At 46.5% G+C, this 19,902-nt stretch overlaps 1 protein-coding gene across 2 annotated transcripts in view; it reads left to right on the top strand.

The window, feature by feature from the left end:
- Positions 1-19,902, top strand: part of mlh1 (mutL homolog 1, colon cancer, nonpolyposis type 2 (E. coli)) — a 68,016-nt gene that overhangs the window by 42,722 nt on the left and 5,392 nt on the right. For both annotated transcript variants that reach the window (XM_070889788.1, XM_070889797.1), the window contains 5 exons: positions 4,504-4,865; positions 9,423-9,571; positions 9,841-9,949; positions 13,893-13,956; positions 14,041-14,205. In XM_070889788.1, coding sequence (XP_070745889.1) covers positions 4,504-4,865; positions 9,423-9,571; positions 9,841-9,949; positions 13,893-13,956; positions 14,041-14,205 — 849 coding nt within the window. The remainder of the gene's footprint in view (positions 1-4,503; positions 4,866-9,422; positions 9,572-9,840; positions 9,950-13,892; positions 13,957-14,040; positions 14,206-19,902) is intronic.

Below are 19,902 nucleotides of genomic sequence, written 5' to 3'. Positions count from 1 at the left end.
CCTCATCTCACTCCTAAATTTCCTACCCCATATCCTGACCCCTTGTTCTAGACTTCCCAGCTAGGGGAAACATCCTCCCCGCATCCATTCTATCCAACCCAATCAGAATTTTATACATTTCAATGAGATTCTCTCTTATTCTTCTAAATCTCTAGCGAATACAGGCCTAGTCGACCCAATCTCTCCACATACGACAGTCCTACCATCCAGGAATCAGTCTGGTGAACCTTCACTGCACTCTCTATGGCAAGTATATATCCTTTCTTGGGTAAGGAGACCAAAACTGCACACAATACTCTAGGTGCGGTCTCACCAAGGCCCTGTATAACTGTAGTAAGACATCCTTGCTCCTGTACTCAAATCCTCTTGCAATCAAAGGCCAACATACCATTTGCCTTCCTAACTGCTTGCTGCATCTGCACGTTTGCTTTCAATGACTGGTGTATAAGGACTCCCAGGTCTCTCTGTACATCGACACTTCCCAAGCCATCACCATTTAAATATTACTTTGTCCTTAAGTTTTTCCTACCAAAGTGGATAACTTCACATTTATCCACATTATACTGCATCTGCCATGTGTTTGCCCACTCACTCAACCTATCTAAATCGCCTTGCAGCGTCTTTGCATCCTCCTCACAACTCGCAATCCCACCTAGTTTTGTGTCATCAGCAAACTTGGAAATATTGCATTTGGTTCCCTCATCCAAATCATTTATATATATATTGTGAATAGCTGGGTCCCAAGCACTGATCCCTGTGATACCCCACTAGTCACTGCCCGCCACCCTGAAAAAGACCCGTTTATTCCTACTCTCTGTTTCCTGTCAGTTCACCAACTTCCAATCCATGCCAATACGTTACCCCCAATTTTATGTGCTTTAATTTTGCACATGAACCTCTTATGTTATCAAAGGCCTTCTGAAAATCCAAATACACTGCATCCAATCGTTCTCCCTTATCTATTCTATCACATCACCTGGTCCCGCTCACTATCCACATCACCTGGTCCCGCTCACTATCATCCATAACTTCAGGACCTGGAATTTACTCCTAAATCACTAGTTAACCTCTGTGGCATTGCTGATTGACTATTTTATTTCCCTGTTGTTCTATCTCTGCCTCCATTTTATTTGTTTTGCTTCTGCTTCTCTGTTTTTTTTCTACTCTTTCTCCCTCTCTCTCTCCATGCCTCACAAAAAACTTTCCTTGTCCGCTCTATCTCTTTTGTTTGCATCAAACCTTTTCTCATAAACCAATTTCTTGGCCCTTGTCCCTTCCTGGGGGCAGGGAGCCTGGGTCATCCTCTCATCTTTTTACATTTGCAGGAGGGAGTTGCAGGACTGGAGCTGGGATGGAGTGGAGGCTTAGGTCCCAAGTTTCGAGCCGCGCCTAGAACGGCGCAGTCCCGACCTGGACGCCCGTTTTTCGCGCCACAAAGTGCGCCTAAAAAAACCCTCCAGATTCTCCACCTCCCTGCAGGTCCTCTGGCCCTCGGCGCAGCGCATCACAAGCTGTAGGAGGCGGAGCCAGGTCTCTGCACTGAAAACAGTGCCGGGACCTCTGCACATGCGCGCTACAGTGGGCGCGCATGTGCAGTAGCTCCAGGCGCCCAAAACTGTGTGGGAGGGGCCGAAGCACGCAGCCCCTAGTCCTGGCCGAATGGCCTCACTGGGGCTGTGTGCATAAGCCAGCTCCTGCTTCCTCCCGACCCGACTCGACTCCCGCTTCCCGCCTCCGGACAGGACCCGACACCGACCCGACTCCTGCTCCCCCCCCCTCCCCTCCCCTCCCTGACTGGACCCGACCCGACTCCCGCGACACCGACACCGACCCGACTCCGACTCCCGCTCCCCCCCGCCCCTGCCTCCGGACCCAACCCGACTCCCGCTCCGCCCCCGGACTGGATCCGACCTGACCTCCCTCTCCCCGAACCGAACCGACCTCCCTCCCACCACCCCCCCGACCCGCACGCCCCCCGACCCGACCCAACGCCACCTTCCTGTAAATCTGGTGCTGGGGACGGGACATGCCCGAAGTCTCGAGCCCGGCCCGTTCAGCCTCGCTCCCCCTTCTCTTTCCTCCCCCCCCCCCAATCTCCTTCCCCCCCCCAATCTCCTTCCCCCCCCCCCAATCTCCTTCTCCCCCCCCCAATCTCCTTCTCCGCCCCCCAATCTCCTTCCCCCCCCCCATCTCCTTCCCCCCCCCCAATCTCCTCCCCCCCCCCAATCTCCTTCCCCCCCTCAATCTCCTTCCCCCCCCCCCAATCTCCTTCCACCCCCCCAATCTCCTTCCCCCCCCCAATCTCCTTCCCCCCCCAATCTCCTTCCCCCCCCAATCTCCTTCCCCCCCCAATCTCCTTCCCCCCCCCCAATCTCCACCCCCCCCAATCTCCTCCCCCCCCAATCTCTTTCCCGCCCCCCAATCTCTTTCCCGCCCCCCAATCTCTTTCCCGCCCCCCAATCTCTTTCCCGCCCCCCAATCTCTTTCCCGCCCCCCAATCTCTTTCCCGCCCCCCAATCTCTTTCCCGCCCCCCAATCTCTTTCCCGCCCCCCAATCTCTTTCCCGCCCCCCAATCTCTTTCCCGCCCCCCAATCTCTTTCCCGCCCCCCAATCTCTTTCCCGCCCCCCAATCTCTTTCCCGCCCCCCAATCTCTTTCCCGCCCCCCAATCTCTTTCCCGCCCCCCAATCTCTTTCCCGCCCCCCAATCTCTTTCCCGCCCCCCAATCTCTTTCCCGCCCCCCAATCTCTTTCCCGCCCCCCAATCTCTCTCCCCCCCCCCAATCTCTCTCCCCCCCCCCAATCTCCTCCCCCCCAATCTCCTCCCCCCCAATCTCCTCCCCCCCCCAATCTCCTCCCCCCCAATCTCCTCCCCCCCAATCTCCTCCCCCCCCCAATCTCATCCCCCCCCCAATCTCCCCCCCCCAATCTCCTTCCCCCCCCAATCTCCTACCCCCCCCATATCTCCTTTTCCCCCCCATCTCCTTTTCCCCCCATCTCCTCCCCCCCATCTCCCCTTTATCCCCTTCTCCCCCATCCCTCCCCCTTCTCCCCCATCCCTCCCCCTTCTCCCTCATCCCTCCCCTTCTCCCTCATCCCTCCCCCTTCTCCCTCATCTCTCCCCCTTCTCCCCCATCCCTCCCCCTTCCCTCTCTCTGCTCCCCCCCTCTCTCCCTCTACCCCCCTCCTCCCCCTCCCCTCGCTGTCAGAAACACAGACACTGACAGACAGAGAATGAGAGACACACACAAACAGACAGATAGAGACACTGACAGAGACACACTGGGGGGGGCATCCCAGCACGCTGTTGGAGGGCTCCCGGTGCTGCAGTCGGTAAGTAGAAAATGTTTTATTTATTGATTTTTTAAAAATTATTTCTTATTAATTTTTTTTGATTGATTTATTGGTTGATTTATTGATGTATTTATCATTTATTATTGATGATGGATCTTTATTTGTAAAACTGAAGTGTTTAATGTTTGTAAACTTCCCTTTAAACACCCCCCCACCATTCCCTACGCCTGATTTTCTAAAGTGTGACAAGGTTTTTTCGAACGTACAAAAATCTTCACTTACTCCATTCTAAGTTAGTTTGGAGTAAGTTTTCACTGACGAAACTTTGAAAACAGGCGTAAATGGCCGGACACGCCCCCTTTTGAAAAAAAAATTCTGTTCCAAAGTGAAACTGTTCTAACTGACTAGAACTGGAGCAAACTAAATGACGAGAATTCCGATTTCTAAGATACTCCGTTCTACACCAGTTGCTCCTAAAAAATCAGGAGCAAATCATGTGGAAACTTGGGGCCATAGAGTGGGGTGGGCGGAAAGGCTGATTTGGAATGGTGAAGTTTGGGTCAGGAGTGGTGAAGCGTGGAATGGGCCTGTTTGGGACATTGGTCCAAGGAGGAATGAGTGGGCTTGTTTGAATCCAGGAGGGTGCAAAGTCCCTTTCTTCAGCCAGATGGGAGGGAGCAGAGATTCTGGGTCTATTTGGGGCTTGGAGGAAACAAGGGAGAGGTTGGCGCCAGTGGGAAGCAATAAAGTCAGGGACTGTCCCTGGCCCCAACACCAGCTCAGCCAATGAGGTCTGTGGTCTGGGGTGGGCCTGCATTGTGAAAAGGGTTACAGATATTAAAATCCTTAGTGCATAGTAAGTTCAACTCATTCCAGATTGAGTACTAACAATAAATATAAATGTTGACTAAAAGCACAAGCGTAGATTTTCTGATCATGGTTCACCTGTTTAAAATAAATATGTTAATACTGATTTTTAAAAAAAGAAAGTTATCAGAAATCATAGGCTGCGTTATTTCTGTGTTGTTTGAGAAATGGTGAATCAAAATAATAACCTCGCACCTAACCTGTGTTCCCTATTTTGAGAGTTTTAGATGAAAAAGCTCATTTAAATGTGTTATGTGGTCACCAGCAATAAAGTAGATGCAAAAGTATTTCCAATTCTATACATGCTAGTATATAATGGAAATGTATCTTTAAATCCTCTTAGACTTTACTGCCAGGACCAGCCATATCCTCCAGTGACTTTGCCAAACCTTCAGCAGCATCATCATCTGCAGCTCAGGGTTCCGGCGACAAACTATATGCTCACCAGATGGTGCGGACAGATTCCAAGGAGCAGAAGATGGAAGCCTTCCTTCAACCAATCAACAGACCACAGGTGGGGCCACCTGTCAGTGCTTCTGCTGATGGAGGGACCAGGTGTCAGGACTCCGAGATGGAAGACTTAAGTGACTTCGACTTACTAGCTGTGGAAGAGGCTGGAAGTTCAACCGGGGCTGGGAGCTTGACCAAGACTGTGGAGAAGCCCTTACATCCTTGTAACGAAGACACATCCAGTGCCCCTTCCAGGTAAATAATAACTGTCAAGACAGAAAGCCCCTGAATTTCTGACCATTCTTGCGTTAAATTCCTCGGCAATAGAGACTGGTTGTGTGTGATCTATAGAGAGTGTACGTACGATGCCAGAGTTGGAGGGGGTAAGTTGTGGTTGGAGTCTGTGGACAACATTTTCCACAGCACCCCCACACCACCTGAAGGGCCTCACATTCAGCAGGTGCGATGCCTGTGATCTTTTTTATTCCATTTGCCGCCTGCTGTAGGCTGGGTCCCACCTTTGGTTTAGGGTCTCAGATTATCTTGCCATCTGTACACAGGTTCACACTGCAGAATGCCTTTTGTTTAATGTTTAATTTGAGAATGTTAGCGGGAGGGGCGGTGGGAAAGGGAGGACTAAATTTCAAATTCAACTTGGAGGGTATGGCATGGTGGCCATTACTGAGACATGGCTGCAAGACAGTCAGGGCTAGGGACTAAATATACCGGGTTATAAAGTCTACAGGACAGATAGGGGAAATGGTAGAGGGGGAGGAGTAACCTATGTGATTAAGGATGAAGTCACTTCAATGATGGAGGATATAACGAGAGGGAAGCAGGCAGTGGAGACTTTATTTATAGAATTAAGAAATAGGAAAGGATTTAAGACTGTAGTTGGAATTGCATACATCATCATCATAACGAGGATGACTTGCTTCCACGCCGAGAACGGATGAGTTCACGGGTGTTTCAATGATATTCCAGATCCTGAACTGCATCCTGAAGGGTGGAAGATGCCTGTGCGTGGATTTTTTTTAACGTGTGGTGGCCGTTACACACCAGCCACCACACGGGCTTGACCGAGCTAGGTCTTGGTCCGACGGCAAGGATTAACCAAGACGACTGAAGACCAGCTCTGCTGCACGGATCTAGTGTGCACACAATCGCAGTGTGGGCTGGCCCATGCTGCCCCTGGGCCCCGAACCTTCGCCTCTCCTGGGCCTCGATCACATCCCTCTACGAACTCTTGCCACTCCTTCGCCCCGACCTCACCGTTCCTGCTGCTCCTGCCCACATTGCAATCAGCCGTCGCCCTCCTGCAGCTGCATGCCGCCACACGCTGCTCCCTCTAATGGTCCCGGCCTGCTGATGGTCTTGCAGGCCGCGCCGATTTCTGGGCCGGGCCGCCACACGTTGCTCCCTCTAATGGCCCCGGCCTGCTGATGGTCTTGCAGACGGCGCCGATTTCTGGGCCGGGCCGCAGCACGCTGCTCCCTCTAATGGCCCCGGCCTGCTGATGGTCTTGCAGGCCGGGACCGCGCCGGGAAAAAAAAGCAATAAGGAATTGCATATAGGCCCCCTGGTAGCAACTGTTAAGTGCAAATTGTATAATTGCAGAGATTAGACAAGCGTGTAGTAAAGGCAGAGTGGTTTTAATGGGGGATTTTAACTTTCATATAGATTGGGATCAGCAGACTAGCATCTGTCAGAAAGGCAGTGAATTTCTTGAGTGTGTCAGGGATAATATTCTGCAACATTCTGTCCTAGAACCAACAAGTGGGCATGCCACAATAGATTTAGTAATGAGTAACGAGCCAGATCTAGTTAACAGCCTAATGGTGCATGAACATTTATCTAATAGCGATCATAACTTGATCGAGTTCAACGTAGTGTTTGAAAGGGAGAAACATGTAACAGCTACTAAGATGCTAGATTTAGGTAAGGCCAACTTCAACGGGATGAGACAGCAAACTGGTCAAAATCTGATAATGGGTAAAAGGACAGATGATTAGTGGGAGATGATCAAAAATAATTTAATATGATACAGAACGAGTTTATACCCCTGAGGGGCAACATAAAACTAAAAGAAAAAGCATAAAAAAATGTAAAAAATAGCACAGATCCTGGTGAACGGGGAAGATTCAAAGGGTGACAAAGCAGATAGTAAGATCTAAAAAAAGAGAGTATGAAAAGAAACTTGTAAGGGATATCAAAATCAACAAAAAAAAATTACAATTATATCAGGAAAATGAACGTGGTCAGGAGCAATGTTGGCCCCTTGGAAACTGATTTCAGCAATATTGTCAATGATGAGGAAATGGCAAGCAAGTTGAATAATTACTTTGGGTCAATATTTACAGTAGAGGAAGAGGATAGCGTGCCAGAAATCCCAAGGAAACTAATATTGAATCAGGGACAGGCACTCAATAAAATTAACATAAGCAAAATAACAGTAATGAAGAAAATAATGGCACTGAAGAGTAACAAATCCCCAGGAGCAGATGGTTTCCATCCCAGGGTTTTAAAGGAAGTAGGTGAGTACATTGCAGATGCCCCAACTATAATCTTCCAAAATTATTTCAATTCAGGAAACGTTCTTTTAAATTGCACATGTCACTCTGCTATTTAAGAATGGCATAGAGGGAAACCAGGGAATTATAGACCAGTTAACCTAACATCTGTTGTCGGGAAATTACTGGAGTCTATAATTAAGGATAGGGTGACTGAACACCTTGAACATTTTCAGCTGATCAGAGAAAGCCAGCATGGATATGTAAAGGGTTGGTCATGCCTGGCAAACCTGATTGAATTTTTTGAAGAGGTAACTAAAGTAGTGGACAGGGGAATGTCTATGGGTGTTATTTATATTGACTTCCAGAAGGCATTTGATAAAGTCCCGCATAAGAGACTGTTACCGCATAAGAGACTGAAGCCTGTAGAATTGAAGGCAAATTATTGACCTGGTTAGGTAATTGGCTGAGTGGCAGGAGACAGAGAGTAGGGATAATGGGCAGGTACTTTAATTGACAGGATGTGACGCAGGCATCTGTCTTGGAGCTTCAACTATTTACAGTATTTATTAACAACTTAGATGATGGCATAGAAAGCCACTTATTCAAATTTGATGATGAGACAAAGATGGGCGGCATTGTCGGCAGTGTAGATGAAAGCATAAAATTACAAAGAGATATTGATAGATTAAGTGAATGGGAAAAACAATGTTAAATGGATTTCAACATAGGCAAAAATGTAAGGTCATCCACTTAGGACCTAAAAAGGATAGAACAGGGTACTTTCTAAATGGTAAAAAGCTAAAAACAGTGAAGGTGCAAAGAAACTTGGAGGTCCAAGTACAAAAATCATTAAAATGTAATGAACAGGTACAGAAAACAATCAAAAAGGCTGATGGAGTGCTGGCCTTCATATCTAGAGGAATAGAATACAAGGGGGGGTAGAAGTTATGCTACAGCTATACAGAGCACTGGTTAGATCACATCTGGAGTACTGTGAGCAGATCTAGGCACTACTCCTTAGGAGGGAGTGCAGCGATACTGAGACTTCAAGGGTTAAGTTATGAGAAGAGATTACACACATTAGGGTTGTATTCCCTACAATTTAGATGGTTATGGGGTGATTTGATCAAAATTTTCAAGCTTCAAAGGGAACAGATAGGGAAGGTATAGAGAAACTATTTCCACTGGTTGAGGATTCTAGGACTAGGCCTAGGAGGCATTGTCTACAAATTTAGAGCCAGACCTTTCAGGAGTGAAATTAGGAAACATTCTACACACAAAGGGTGGTGGAAGTTTGGAACTCTCTTCAACAAACTGCAATTGATGCTAGATCAATTGTTAATTTTAAATCTGAGATTGATAGATTTTTGTTAAACAAATGTATTAAGGGATATGGGGCAAAGGCGGGTATATGGGGTTAGGCCACAGATCAGCCATGATCTCATTGAATGGCTGAACAGGCTCGAGGGGCTAAATGGCCTACTCCTGTTCCTATGTTTCCTAATGTAGGTTAAGACAACCTCCCATCAAAATTGGAGCATGATGTCTGACGAAGAGGATGCGCCCCAGGAATTGCATCTTTCCAATTGGGCCTCACGCCGAACGGGCCATCACAGCTCAGCCTGACACACACGCACAGACACACACAGACATTCACACAGACACACACACACACACACACACACACACACACACAGACACACACACACAGACACACACACACAGACACACACACACAGACACACACACACAGACACACACACACAGACACACACACAGACACACACACACAGACACACACAGACATTCACACAGACACACACGCACAGACACACACAGACATTCACACAGACACACACACACAGGCACACAGACATTCACACAGACACACACACACAGACATACACACACACACGTCATTGGGTAGTGATTGGGAGCAGGAAACTTGATTCATTTTCCTCTTTAGCCCTGGGACACTGGGGCCAGTTATTGCGTCACTCCAGCTGAGCTCAAACAACTTGGTATAGATTGAGCCTGGGGCTTTTCTGTCTGTAAGGCTCAGTACTTCACCATGGGGTACCTACTAAACCATGAAGAGAGCTGGGAATGTGGGGAGTGTATAGTCTGATCACGGCAGTTGCAATGACAAGTCAAATAAAGAGAAGATTCTAAAGTAACCTGCAGTTGAGAGTGAATGGTTACAAGAATGGGGTTGATGCATGTTAAGAAGCGGTCAGTGTAACAATCTAACATAATGCAACTCAACATTTGTATAAAACATAATTTTGTTTCCTGTTAGAAAACGGTCAAGAGCAGATTCACCAGGTGAGGTAAAGAAAGTGAACTCCAGCCGTGACATGACAGCTGCCCATCTTCCAAAGAGACGAATTATTAACCTTACCAGTATAGTTGCCCTGCGGGAGGACATCAGCAGTCAAAGCCACGCAGGTACAGGTGCCGGCCATTAGACGAGTCGCTGCCAGAGGAGAAGGGTTAGGGGAGAAATGGAAGTTGACATGGGTCACTTACAGACTCATTAGCCAGACGGTCATTATCCAATGTTGTGTGCATGGGGGAATATGCAAAATTGGGATAAAGCATCTACAAAGGTCGAAATATATTTGGAACTCCATTGGTTTTGCTCAAGTTGACGCATTAAGATGACATTATTGTGCTCAGGACATAATTCTGAGTCTCATCATTATTTTGTTTCCAAGGCCTGCAAGATATGTTGCAGAATCATTCGTTCATAGGCTGTGTGAACCCTCAGTGGGCACTGGTGCAGTACCAGACTAAACTTTACCTGATCAACACCACTAAACTCAGGTAACTTATTCATCCTCTTAAACAGCACTATCTCTATCGAGTGAATGAACGTCTGTTGGATTATGGTGTGTATGTCAGTAATGAGGTTACAGTAAAACCAGGACATTTTATTGCTGAAGATTGCATTAGTGTGGAGAGGAGAACAAATTGAACAAATATGTGCGTTTACAAAACACTTCACAATATGCAAAATTGCATAATTTTGTAGCATTGGCAATTGTAGATTTGAACATAATATACAAACATACAAACAATGACAGACTGGAAAAGATCCACTGGTACGTCCTGCCCCTCACAACTGTTAGTGTCTTATGCATCACAGTATATATACTCCCCACCCTACACAAAGGCTATATGATGTCCTGGGAGAGAAGCAAATTCATAAAAACGGTGGTCAATTTGGGGAGGGGGGGGTGGAAATCTGGGAAATTCCTCTCCGACCCCCTTAGGCGATCAAAACTATTCCAAGAGATCACTCTGGTCCAGAATAATCCTATACAATACCTACCTTTTGTATGAGGTGATTTCCACCCCAGCCTGAAACAGGTCCAGCTCTCACTTGAAGGAATTCTGCGAATTGGCATCTACCACATGAGACGGCAGCCTGTTCCAGAGGTCCACTATTCTCTGGGAAAAGAACCACTTCCTGGGAGGACTTTTATTATTGTGACTGTAGCTGAAGGGCCAATAGCCCATATAAGAGGCACCACCAAGGCCAAATAGAGTAAAAGGGGAGTAAATCAGGTGGTAGTGATTAGGTGTCGCAAAGCTTGGGATTTGTGGGAGGAAGGAAAGACCGAGAAAGTTGTAGCTCTGGGATTCCACAAAGAATGATTTAGAGCAGTTGATACAATAGCGGAAATTTTTTTTCCAGCCATGGAGTCTCACTCAAAGGCTGCATGGAGCAGAGAATCGAGCACGGGGCTCCCGATGTTCATAGAAATTAGGTGCAGGAGCAAGCCATTCAGCCTGCACCGCCATTCAATAAGATCATGGCTGATCATTCAACCTCAGTACCCCTTTCCTGCTTTCTCTCCATACCACTTGATCCCTTTGGCTGTAAGGGCCATATCTAACTCCCTTTTGAATATTTCTAACAAACTGGCCTCCAACAACTTTCTGCGGTAGAGAATTCCACAGGCTAACCACTCTCTGAATGAAGAAATTTCTCCTCATCTCGGTCCTAAATGGCTTACCCCTTATTCTTAGACTGTGACCCCTGGTTCTGGAACTCCCCAGCAACGGGAACATTCTTCCTGCCTCTAACCTGTCCAATCTTGTCAGAATTTTATGTTTCTATGAGATCCCCTCTCATTCTTCTGAACTCCAGTGGATACAAGCCCAGTTGATCCAGTCTCTCCTCATATGTCAGTCCTGCCATCCCAGGAATTAATCTGGTGAACCTTCGCTGCACTCCCTCAATAGCAAGAATGTCCTTCCTCAGATTAGGGGACCAAAACTGAACACAATATTCCAGGTGTGGCCTCACCAAGGCTCTGTACAACTGCAGTAAGACCTCCCTGCTCCTATACTCAAATCCCCTAGCTATGAAGACCAACATACCATTTGCCTTCTTCACCGCCTGCTGTACCTGCATGCCAAAATTCAATGACTGATGTACCATGACACCCAGGTCTAGTTGCACCTCCCCTTTTCCTAATCTGTCACCATTCAGATAATATTCTGTCTTGCTATTTTTGCCACCAAAGTGGATAACCTCAAATTTATCCACATTATACTGCACCTGCCATGCATTTGCCCACGCACCTAACCTGTCCAAGTCACCCTGCAGTCTCTTAGCATCCTCCTCACTGCTCACACCACCACCCAGCTTAATGTCACTCTACTAGTTACATCTTAAAAAAATTCTAGAAGATTTGTCAAGCATGATTTCCCTTTCATAAATCCATGCTGACTTGGACCGATCCTGTCACCACTTTCCAAATGCGCTGCTATTTCATCTTTAATAATTGATTCCAACATTTTCTCCACCACCGATGTCAGGCTAACCGGTCTATAATTCCACGTTTTCTCTCTCATTCCTTTTTTAAAAAGTGGGGTTACATTAGCTACCCTCCAGTCCATAGGAACTGATCCAGAGTCAATAGAAAGTTGGAAAATGATCACCAATGCATCCACTATTTCTAGGGCCACTTCCTTAAGTACTCTTGGATGCAGACTATCAGGCCCTGGGGATTTATCGGCCTTCAATCCCATCAATTTCCCTAACACAATTTCCTGACTAATAAGGATTTCCTTCAGTTCCTTCTTTTCGCTAGTCCCTCGAACCCCTAGTATTTCCGGAAGGTTATTTGTGTCTTCCTTAGTGAAGACAGATCCAAAGTATTTGTTCAATTGGTCTGCCATTTCTTTGTTCCCCATTATAAATTAACCTGATTCTGTCTGCAAAGGTTGGTCTTCACTAATCTTTTTCTCCTCACATATCTATAGAAGCTTTTGCAGTCAGTTTTTATGTTCCCTGCAAGCTTCCTCTCATACTCTATTTTCCCCCTCCTAATTAAACACTTTGTCCTCCTCTGTTGGATTGTAAATTTCCCCCAGTCCTCAGGTTTGCTGCTTTTACTGGCCAATTTATATGCCTATTCCTTGGATTTAACACTATCCCTAATTTCCCTTGTTAGCCACAGTTGAGCCCCCTTCCCCGTTTTATTTTTTGGGATGTACAATTGTTGAAGTTCATCCATGCAATCTATAAATGTCTGCCATTGCCTATCCACTGTCAACCATTTAAGTATCATTTGCCAGTCTATCCTAGCCAATTCACATCTCATACCATCAAAGTTACCTTTCCTTAAGTTCAGGACCCTAGTCTCTGAATAAACACTGTCATTCTCCATCTTAATAAAGAATTTTACTATATTATGGTCACTCTTCCCAGGGGGCTCGCACAACAAGATTGCTAATTAGTCCTCTCTCATTACATATCACCCAGTCTAGTATGGCCAGCCCTCTAGTTGGTTCCTCGACATATTGGTCTAGAAAGCCATCCCTAATACACTCCAGGAAATCCTCCTCACTGCATTGCTACCAACTTGGTTAAACCAATCAATATGTAGATTAAAGTTGTCCATGATAACTGCTGTACCTTTATTGCATGCATCTCTAATTTCTTGTTTGATGCCATCCCCAACCTCACTACTACTGTTTGGTGGTCTGTACACAACTCCCACTAGCGTTTTCTGCCCTTTGGTATTCCGCAGCTCTACCCATACAGATTTCACAACGTCCAAGCTAATGTCCTTTCTTACTATTGCATTAATTTTCTCTTTAACCAGCAACGCTACCCCACCTCCTTTTCCTTTCTGTCTATCCTTCCTGAATGTTGAATGCCCTGGATGTTGAGTTCCCAGCCTTGGTCACCCTGGAGCCATGTCTCCATAATCCTAATTATATCATAATTGTTAATAGCTGCCTGCGCAGTTAATTCATCCACCTTATTACGAATACTCCTCGCATTGAGGCACAGAGCCTTCAGGCTTGTCTTTTTAACACTCTTTGTCCCTTTAGAATTTTTCTGTAATATGGCTCTTTTTGACTTTTGCCTTGGGTTTCTCTGCCCTCCACTTTTACTATTCTTTCTATCTTTTGCTTCTGCCCCCATTTTATTTCCCTCTGTCTCCCTACATAGGTTATCTATATAGGCATCATAATTAATTATATTGATTGGGAAATAGGGAGCGCTGAGAATCAGGAGGGCTAACTCTGAACCTTATTCTCAATCTGCAATGGGAGCAGGGTCTCTGAAAATTTGCTGATTTTTATTGCAATTTTTTAAAACAAAAGGTGAGTCAATCACAAAATGTAAGCTGGCTGATATCAGTATAGTGTGTTTGAACCGACTGATCTCTTGAAGTGCCGCTTTTGTGAAACGCCATCTATCGTCTGCATAATTTTCTGATCACAATTTATGCTTTTGTTTCAGTCAAGAATTGTTTCACCAGATCTTAATCTATGACTTTGGTAATTTTGGAGTGTTGAGGTTGTCGGTAAGTGTGTGACGTTACTTTTTGTCTTGGTAATTTGGTTGCTAGCACAAGACACACTAAGCATGTTATTTTCCTTGTGTTCAGAACCCTGCCCCCTTGTATGAACTGGCCATGCTGGCATTGGATAGTCCCGAAAGCGGCTGGACAGAAGAGGATGGTCCCAAAGAGGGATTGGCGGAGTATATTGTAGATTTTTTGAAGACAAAATCTGAAATGCTGCAAGATTATTTTTCCCTTGGGATTGATGAGGTTAGTATACAAGTTAAGGTGACTAAAACATATTGGTATCTCAAGCAGTTCACAACAGTTTGCCCATTTCACACTGAAGATGGATTATAGAAAAACTGTACTGAAGAGCCAGTCATTGCAGTTGTATAACTGGCCACCTGGCGGCAGCAAATATCACTTATTTTCTATGAGGCGTGCCTCAACACACATCCATTCCCAGAATGTTTTTTCTTATTCGTTCATGGGATGTGGATGTCGATGGCAAGACCAGCATTTATTACCCATCCCTAATTTCCCTTGAGAAGATGGTGGTAAGTCGCCTTCTTGAACCGCTGCAGTCTGCACAGTGAAAATACTCCCACAGTGCTGTGAGGAAGAGAGTTCCAGGATTTACACCTAGCGATGATGAAGGAATGGTGATACATTTCCAAGTTAGGATGGTGTGTGGCTTGGAGGGGAACTTGGAGGTAGTGGTGTTCCCATGCGCCTGATGCCCTTATCCTTCTCGGTGGTAGAGGTCACGGGTTAATGAGGTGCTGTCGAAGAAGCCTTGGCGAGTTGCTGCAGTGCATCTTGTAGATGGGACACACTGCAGTCATGGTGTGCCAATGGTGGAGGGAGTGAATGTTTAAGGTGGTGGATGGGATGCCAATCAAGCGGGCTGCTTTGTTCTGGATGGTGTCGAGCTTATTGAGTGTTGTTGGAGCTGCACTCATTCAGGCAAGTGGAGAGCATTCCATCACTCTCCTGACTTCTGCCTTGTAAATGGTGGAAAGGCTTTTGGGGAGTCGGAAGGTGAGGCACTTGCTGCAGAATACCCAGCCTCTGACCTGTTCTTGTAGCCACAGTATTTATGTGGCTGGTCCAGTTAAGATTTTGATCAATGGTAACCCCCTAGGATGTTGATGGTGGGGGATTCGGCGATGGTAATGCCATTGAATATCAAGGGGCGGTGGTTAAACTCCCTCTTGTTGGAGATAGTCATTGCCTGGCACTTGTGTGGCGCGAATATTACTTGCCACTTATCAACCCAAACCTGAATATCGTCCAGGTCTTGCTGCATGCAGACATGGACTGCTTCATTATCTGAGGAATTATGAATGGAACTGAACACTGCAATTATCAGCGAACATCCCCACTTCTGACATGATGGAAGGGAGGTCATTGATGAAGCAGCTGAAGATGGTTGGGACTCTGCCCTGAGGAACTCCTGCAGTGATGTCTTGGGGCTGAGATGATTCGCTTCCAACAACTACAACCATCTTCCTTTGTGCTGGGTATGCCTCCAGCCAGTGGAGAGTTTTCCTCTTGATTCCCATTGACTTCAATTTTACTATGGCTTCTTGATGCCACACTTGGTCAAATGCTGCCTTGATGTCAAGGACAGTCACTCTCTCACCTCACCTCTAGAACTCAGCTCTTTTGTCCATGTTTGGACCAATGTTGTAATGAGGTCCGAGTGGTCCTGGTGGAACCCAAACTGAGCATTGGTGTGTATGTGCCACTTGATAGCACTGTTGACGACACCTTCCATCACTTTGCTGATGATTGAGAGTAGACTGATGGGGTGGCAATTGGCCGGATTGGATTTATCCTGCTTTTTATGGACAGGACATACCTGGACAGTTTTCCACTTTGTTGGGTAGATGCCAGTGCTGTAGCTGTACTAGAATAGCTTGGCTAGAGGCGCGGCTGGTTCTGGAGCACAAGTCTTCAGCACAACAGTCTGGATGTTGTTGGGGCCCATAGCCTTTGCTGTATCTAGTGCGCTCAGCTGTTTATTGATATCACGTGGTGAATCGAATTGGGTGAAGACTGTTTTCTGTGATGGTGGGAACCTTGGGAGGAGGCCAAGATGGATCATCCACTCAGCACTTCTGGCTGAAGATGTTTAGGAACACTTCAGCCTTGTCTTTTGCACTCACATGCTGCGCTCCACCATCATTGAGGATGGAGATGTTCAAGGAGCCTCCTACTTCCGTTAATTGTTTAATTGTCCACCACCATTCACGACTGGATGTGACAGAACTGCAGAGCTTTGATCTGATCTGTTGGTTATGGGATAGCTTATCGCTGTCTTTTGCATGCTGTGTTTAGCCTGTATGTAGTCCTGTGTTGTAGCTCCACCAGCTTGGGACCTCGGGCTAGACTTTCCACTTCACATCGCCCATCTATCGCCCAAAATGGACCTCGATCGCCCATTTTGAGCAAAAAGTGGAAACTAGGCCCAAAATATCGCCGTAAAAATAGGCCCCCAAGTTTCCACTTTGATCACTGAGATGATCGCCCACACAAGGTCCATCCCAAGTTTCAGCACTTAGCATGCACTTCGCTGGGGCAATGCAAGGCCCAAAAGAGTGCTCAAAAATAGTTGCTTTTTCAGGGCCTTAGAGAGGGAAATGGGCACTACGGACGCCATTTTTAGCCTCTGAGGAAGGGTGGAGAATTGTTGTGAGTTATTTAGAGTGTAAAATTGAAGCAAATTGTACTCAGAAATTTGGGACAGGGAATATAAATAGGTATTATCACCTTATTTATGCTAAATAGATCTCAATTATTTAGTAAATAGCTTTTACATAGTGAAGTTATTAAATGATATTCCATGGGGAAACAGAATAAACAAACAAATCTGCATGACAAACCGTACGTTGTAAAACTTATGTAAATAAGAGAGAAGATTCAAAAGTTGCAGAAAATTTTTTTTTTTTTATTAACAAAAATAATTTTTTTTTTTAAGAACTAATGAACAACATCCTCCCTCCAACCCACCGCACCAACCCACCCTTCCCTCAAAATCCCCAAAACGTTAGAAGAATAAATTGAACACCTTAAAGAACAAGTGGCCATTTAAGTAATGGCAACAAGTGACCATTTCAGAAAGAATGGAAAGAGAACAGTTAACTTTTAATAAAAATTGAACAAGCGAACATTTAACTATTGAATACAATTGGCCAATTCAGTAACATTAACAACAACAATAACAAGAGTATAATAAATTGATAACAGCAAGTGAACATTTTAAAACAAGTGAACTATAGAGAAGCACTCCCCCCTCCCTCCCTGCGGCCACGTTTCCCTCCAGATCCTGTCCCACCCCGTGTTCGCACCCCACCCGCCCGCTTTGGTCTACGCAAACCGACACCAAGACGTCGTGCAGAGTGGGATGTCAAGACTTCCTGCCGTGGTGGAGGTGACGGAGAGGAAGCAGAAGCCTGAGGCTCCATTTCCGAGTCTGGAGGAACTGTGTTCTCCGTACTCGATCGCGTGCTCGGGGTCTCACTGCGAGCAGACACGACACCTTGGGGTGCAGCGCCGTGTCCAGCCAGCAACGCATGCCGTAGGGCATTGGTTGCGGCTGTCTGCTGCCGAATAGCCTCCAAAGTCTCCCTTGCAGTCTGACTGCTCAGAAGACCAGTTGGAGAAGTTCTGGCAGAACTCGCTCCAGGATGCTGGAAACTGGCTCCAGTTCGCAGAGAATCCCGCGAACCCCTGGATAAGGTCGCGACCAATCGCGACCGTCTCCCTGCACAGGGAAATCAAGCTCTCTGTCTGGCCCTCCAAGGCAGGCGATTGCTCGCCACGCTGACCGGACCTCCGTGGGGTCGGCGTTTGCAATATGACGCGTCTTGGCGTCATCACCTGCACACCGCTTGGTCCTGGTGCTTCTTACATCTCAACCGAGATGGCCGCAGGTTGTTCCCCCAGCCCCCACAAAAAAAATCTCTTCTTCTTCCTCCGTCTCCTTCTCCTCCTCCTCCTGCTGAAGCACAGCAGCAGGTGTCTGCAGTGGCTCCTCTTCTTCTTCAGCCTCCTGTGATGCTGGAGACGGTTCAGTGGTAGTGGACTCCACTGACTCGACGACCACTTGACCTTTAATTTGATAAACAACGATTAACTATTCAAATTATTGCATTACTATTTTTCTCGAACTCAAAACATTGCAATGCTTTCCATTACCCCATATACACAGGTGATCACAAGGTTTAACATGACCGAACATGACCTCATTCGAACATCTATAGTACATCACCATTATATATCAGATTATATTATGATTGCATAACATTACATTGTGATTGCATAACATCAAATTACATTTTAATTGCATAACATTACATGCGTAACTACGATATTTCCACACCACGGGATGTGACCGAACGGCTTTCTGGCCCCACCAAGGCCACCGCGAGCTCCTCGTGAGCACGTAATGTGTGCATCATGGCAGAGCCCCCACCCGTCCTGCGTTGCTCCCGATTATTGATCGAGATCTTCTTCTGTAAATGATACGATAATATTGCACGGCATAAACAAATGGATCAGGCAATTTAAGACATTGAAGACATTTATTTCACACTGCAACATTTAACTTTATGCTGGCTTCTATAAATTTATTCATAATTTAGTTATGTTTAAATGTAACCAAATAACATTTCAGATTCTAGTTACTATTTAGATCATTAAATATAAATTTCAACTTACTCTCACAGCTGCCAGTAGGCTGTTCCAACGCTTGCGGCACTGGTCCGGTGTCCGGGCTTCGTACATCGGCAATCTCTGCCCAGAACCTCCAATATGCATGAGGTGGAGGTTTCCCATGCCCACCCCGTGTCAGAGCCTCCCACCTGGTGCTGACAACATTCACCAGGGCCTCATTGGCCTCCTCGCTGAAAGGCTTGGCCCTACTCCTTTCAAATGATGCCTCCATTATCGATTACTATGAGATTATTCAGAACAAAAAATGCTTTCTCCTCTCTCTCTCTCTCTCTCTCTCTCTCTCTCTCTCTCTCTCTCTCTCTCTCTCTCTCTCTCTCTCTCTCTCTCTCTCTCTCTCTCTCTCTCTCTCTCTCTCTCTCTCTCTCTCTCTCTCTCTCTCTCCACGACCCTCACGGAGCTTCTGAGCATGTGTGATGACCCCGACCTCCCAAAACGCAGGAAGGAGCATCAACCTGAGAAAAAAAAATCAACCTGCACATGCGCAGTAATGCGTTGCTAGGGAAGCTTTTTTTTTTCATTCACTTCCGTTTTCCGTGAGATCGCCGAGAAATCACATCGCCCATTTGACATCGCTGGGGTACGGCCAAGTGGAAAATTGCAACAAAAAAAAATGGGCCTTGAGCCGGCGATCAGCACGGGCGATAGGTCCCGCATCGCTGGAACAAGGCCCATTTTTTTCGGCCTTAGCCAGAAAGTGGAAAGTCTAGCCCATTTTTAGGCACATTTGGTGCTGCTCCTCACATGCTGCTCTACACTCTTCATTGAATCAGGTTGGTCGCCTGGCTTGAGGGATATGCCGGGCCATGAGGTTACAGATTGTGGTGGAATACAATTCTGCTGCTGCTGATGGCACACAGCACCTCATGGATGCCCATTTTTGAGCTGCTAGATCTGCTCTGAATCTATCCCATTTAGTACAGAGATAGTGCCACACAACACGATGGAGGGTGACCTCAGTGTGAAGGCGGGACTTTGTCTCCACGAGGACTAAGCTAGCTCAGCCAGTAGTGGTGCTACTGACCCACTTTTGGTCATGGATATTGAAGTCCCCCACCCAGAGTACATTCTGTGTCCTTGCTACCTTCAGTGCTTCTTCCAAATAGTGTTCAACATGGAGGAGTACTGATTCATCAGCTGGGGGAGGGCAGTAGGTGGTAATCACCAGGAGGTTTCTTGTCAATGTTTGACCTGATGCCATGTCTTCAAGGGGTCCAGAGTCAATGT

Source organism: Pristiophorus japonicus, chromosome 1 (assembly GCF_044704955.1).
Source record: "Pristiophorus japonicus isolate sPriJap1 chromosome 1, sPriJap1.hap1, whole genome shotgun sequence".
In the NCBI taxonomy this organism is placed as follows: domain Eukaryota; kingdom Metazoa; phylum Chordata; class Chondrichthyes; family Pristiophoridae; genus Pristiophorus; species Pristiophorus japonicus.
Note: the sequence above shows the minus strand (reverse complement) of the source record. Positions and strands in the feature narration are given on the sequence as shown.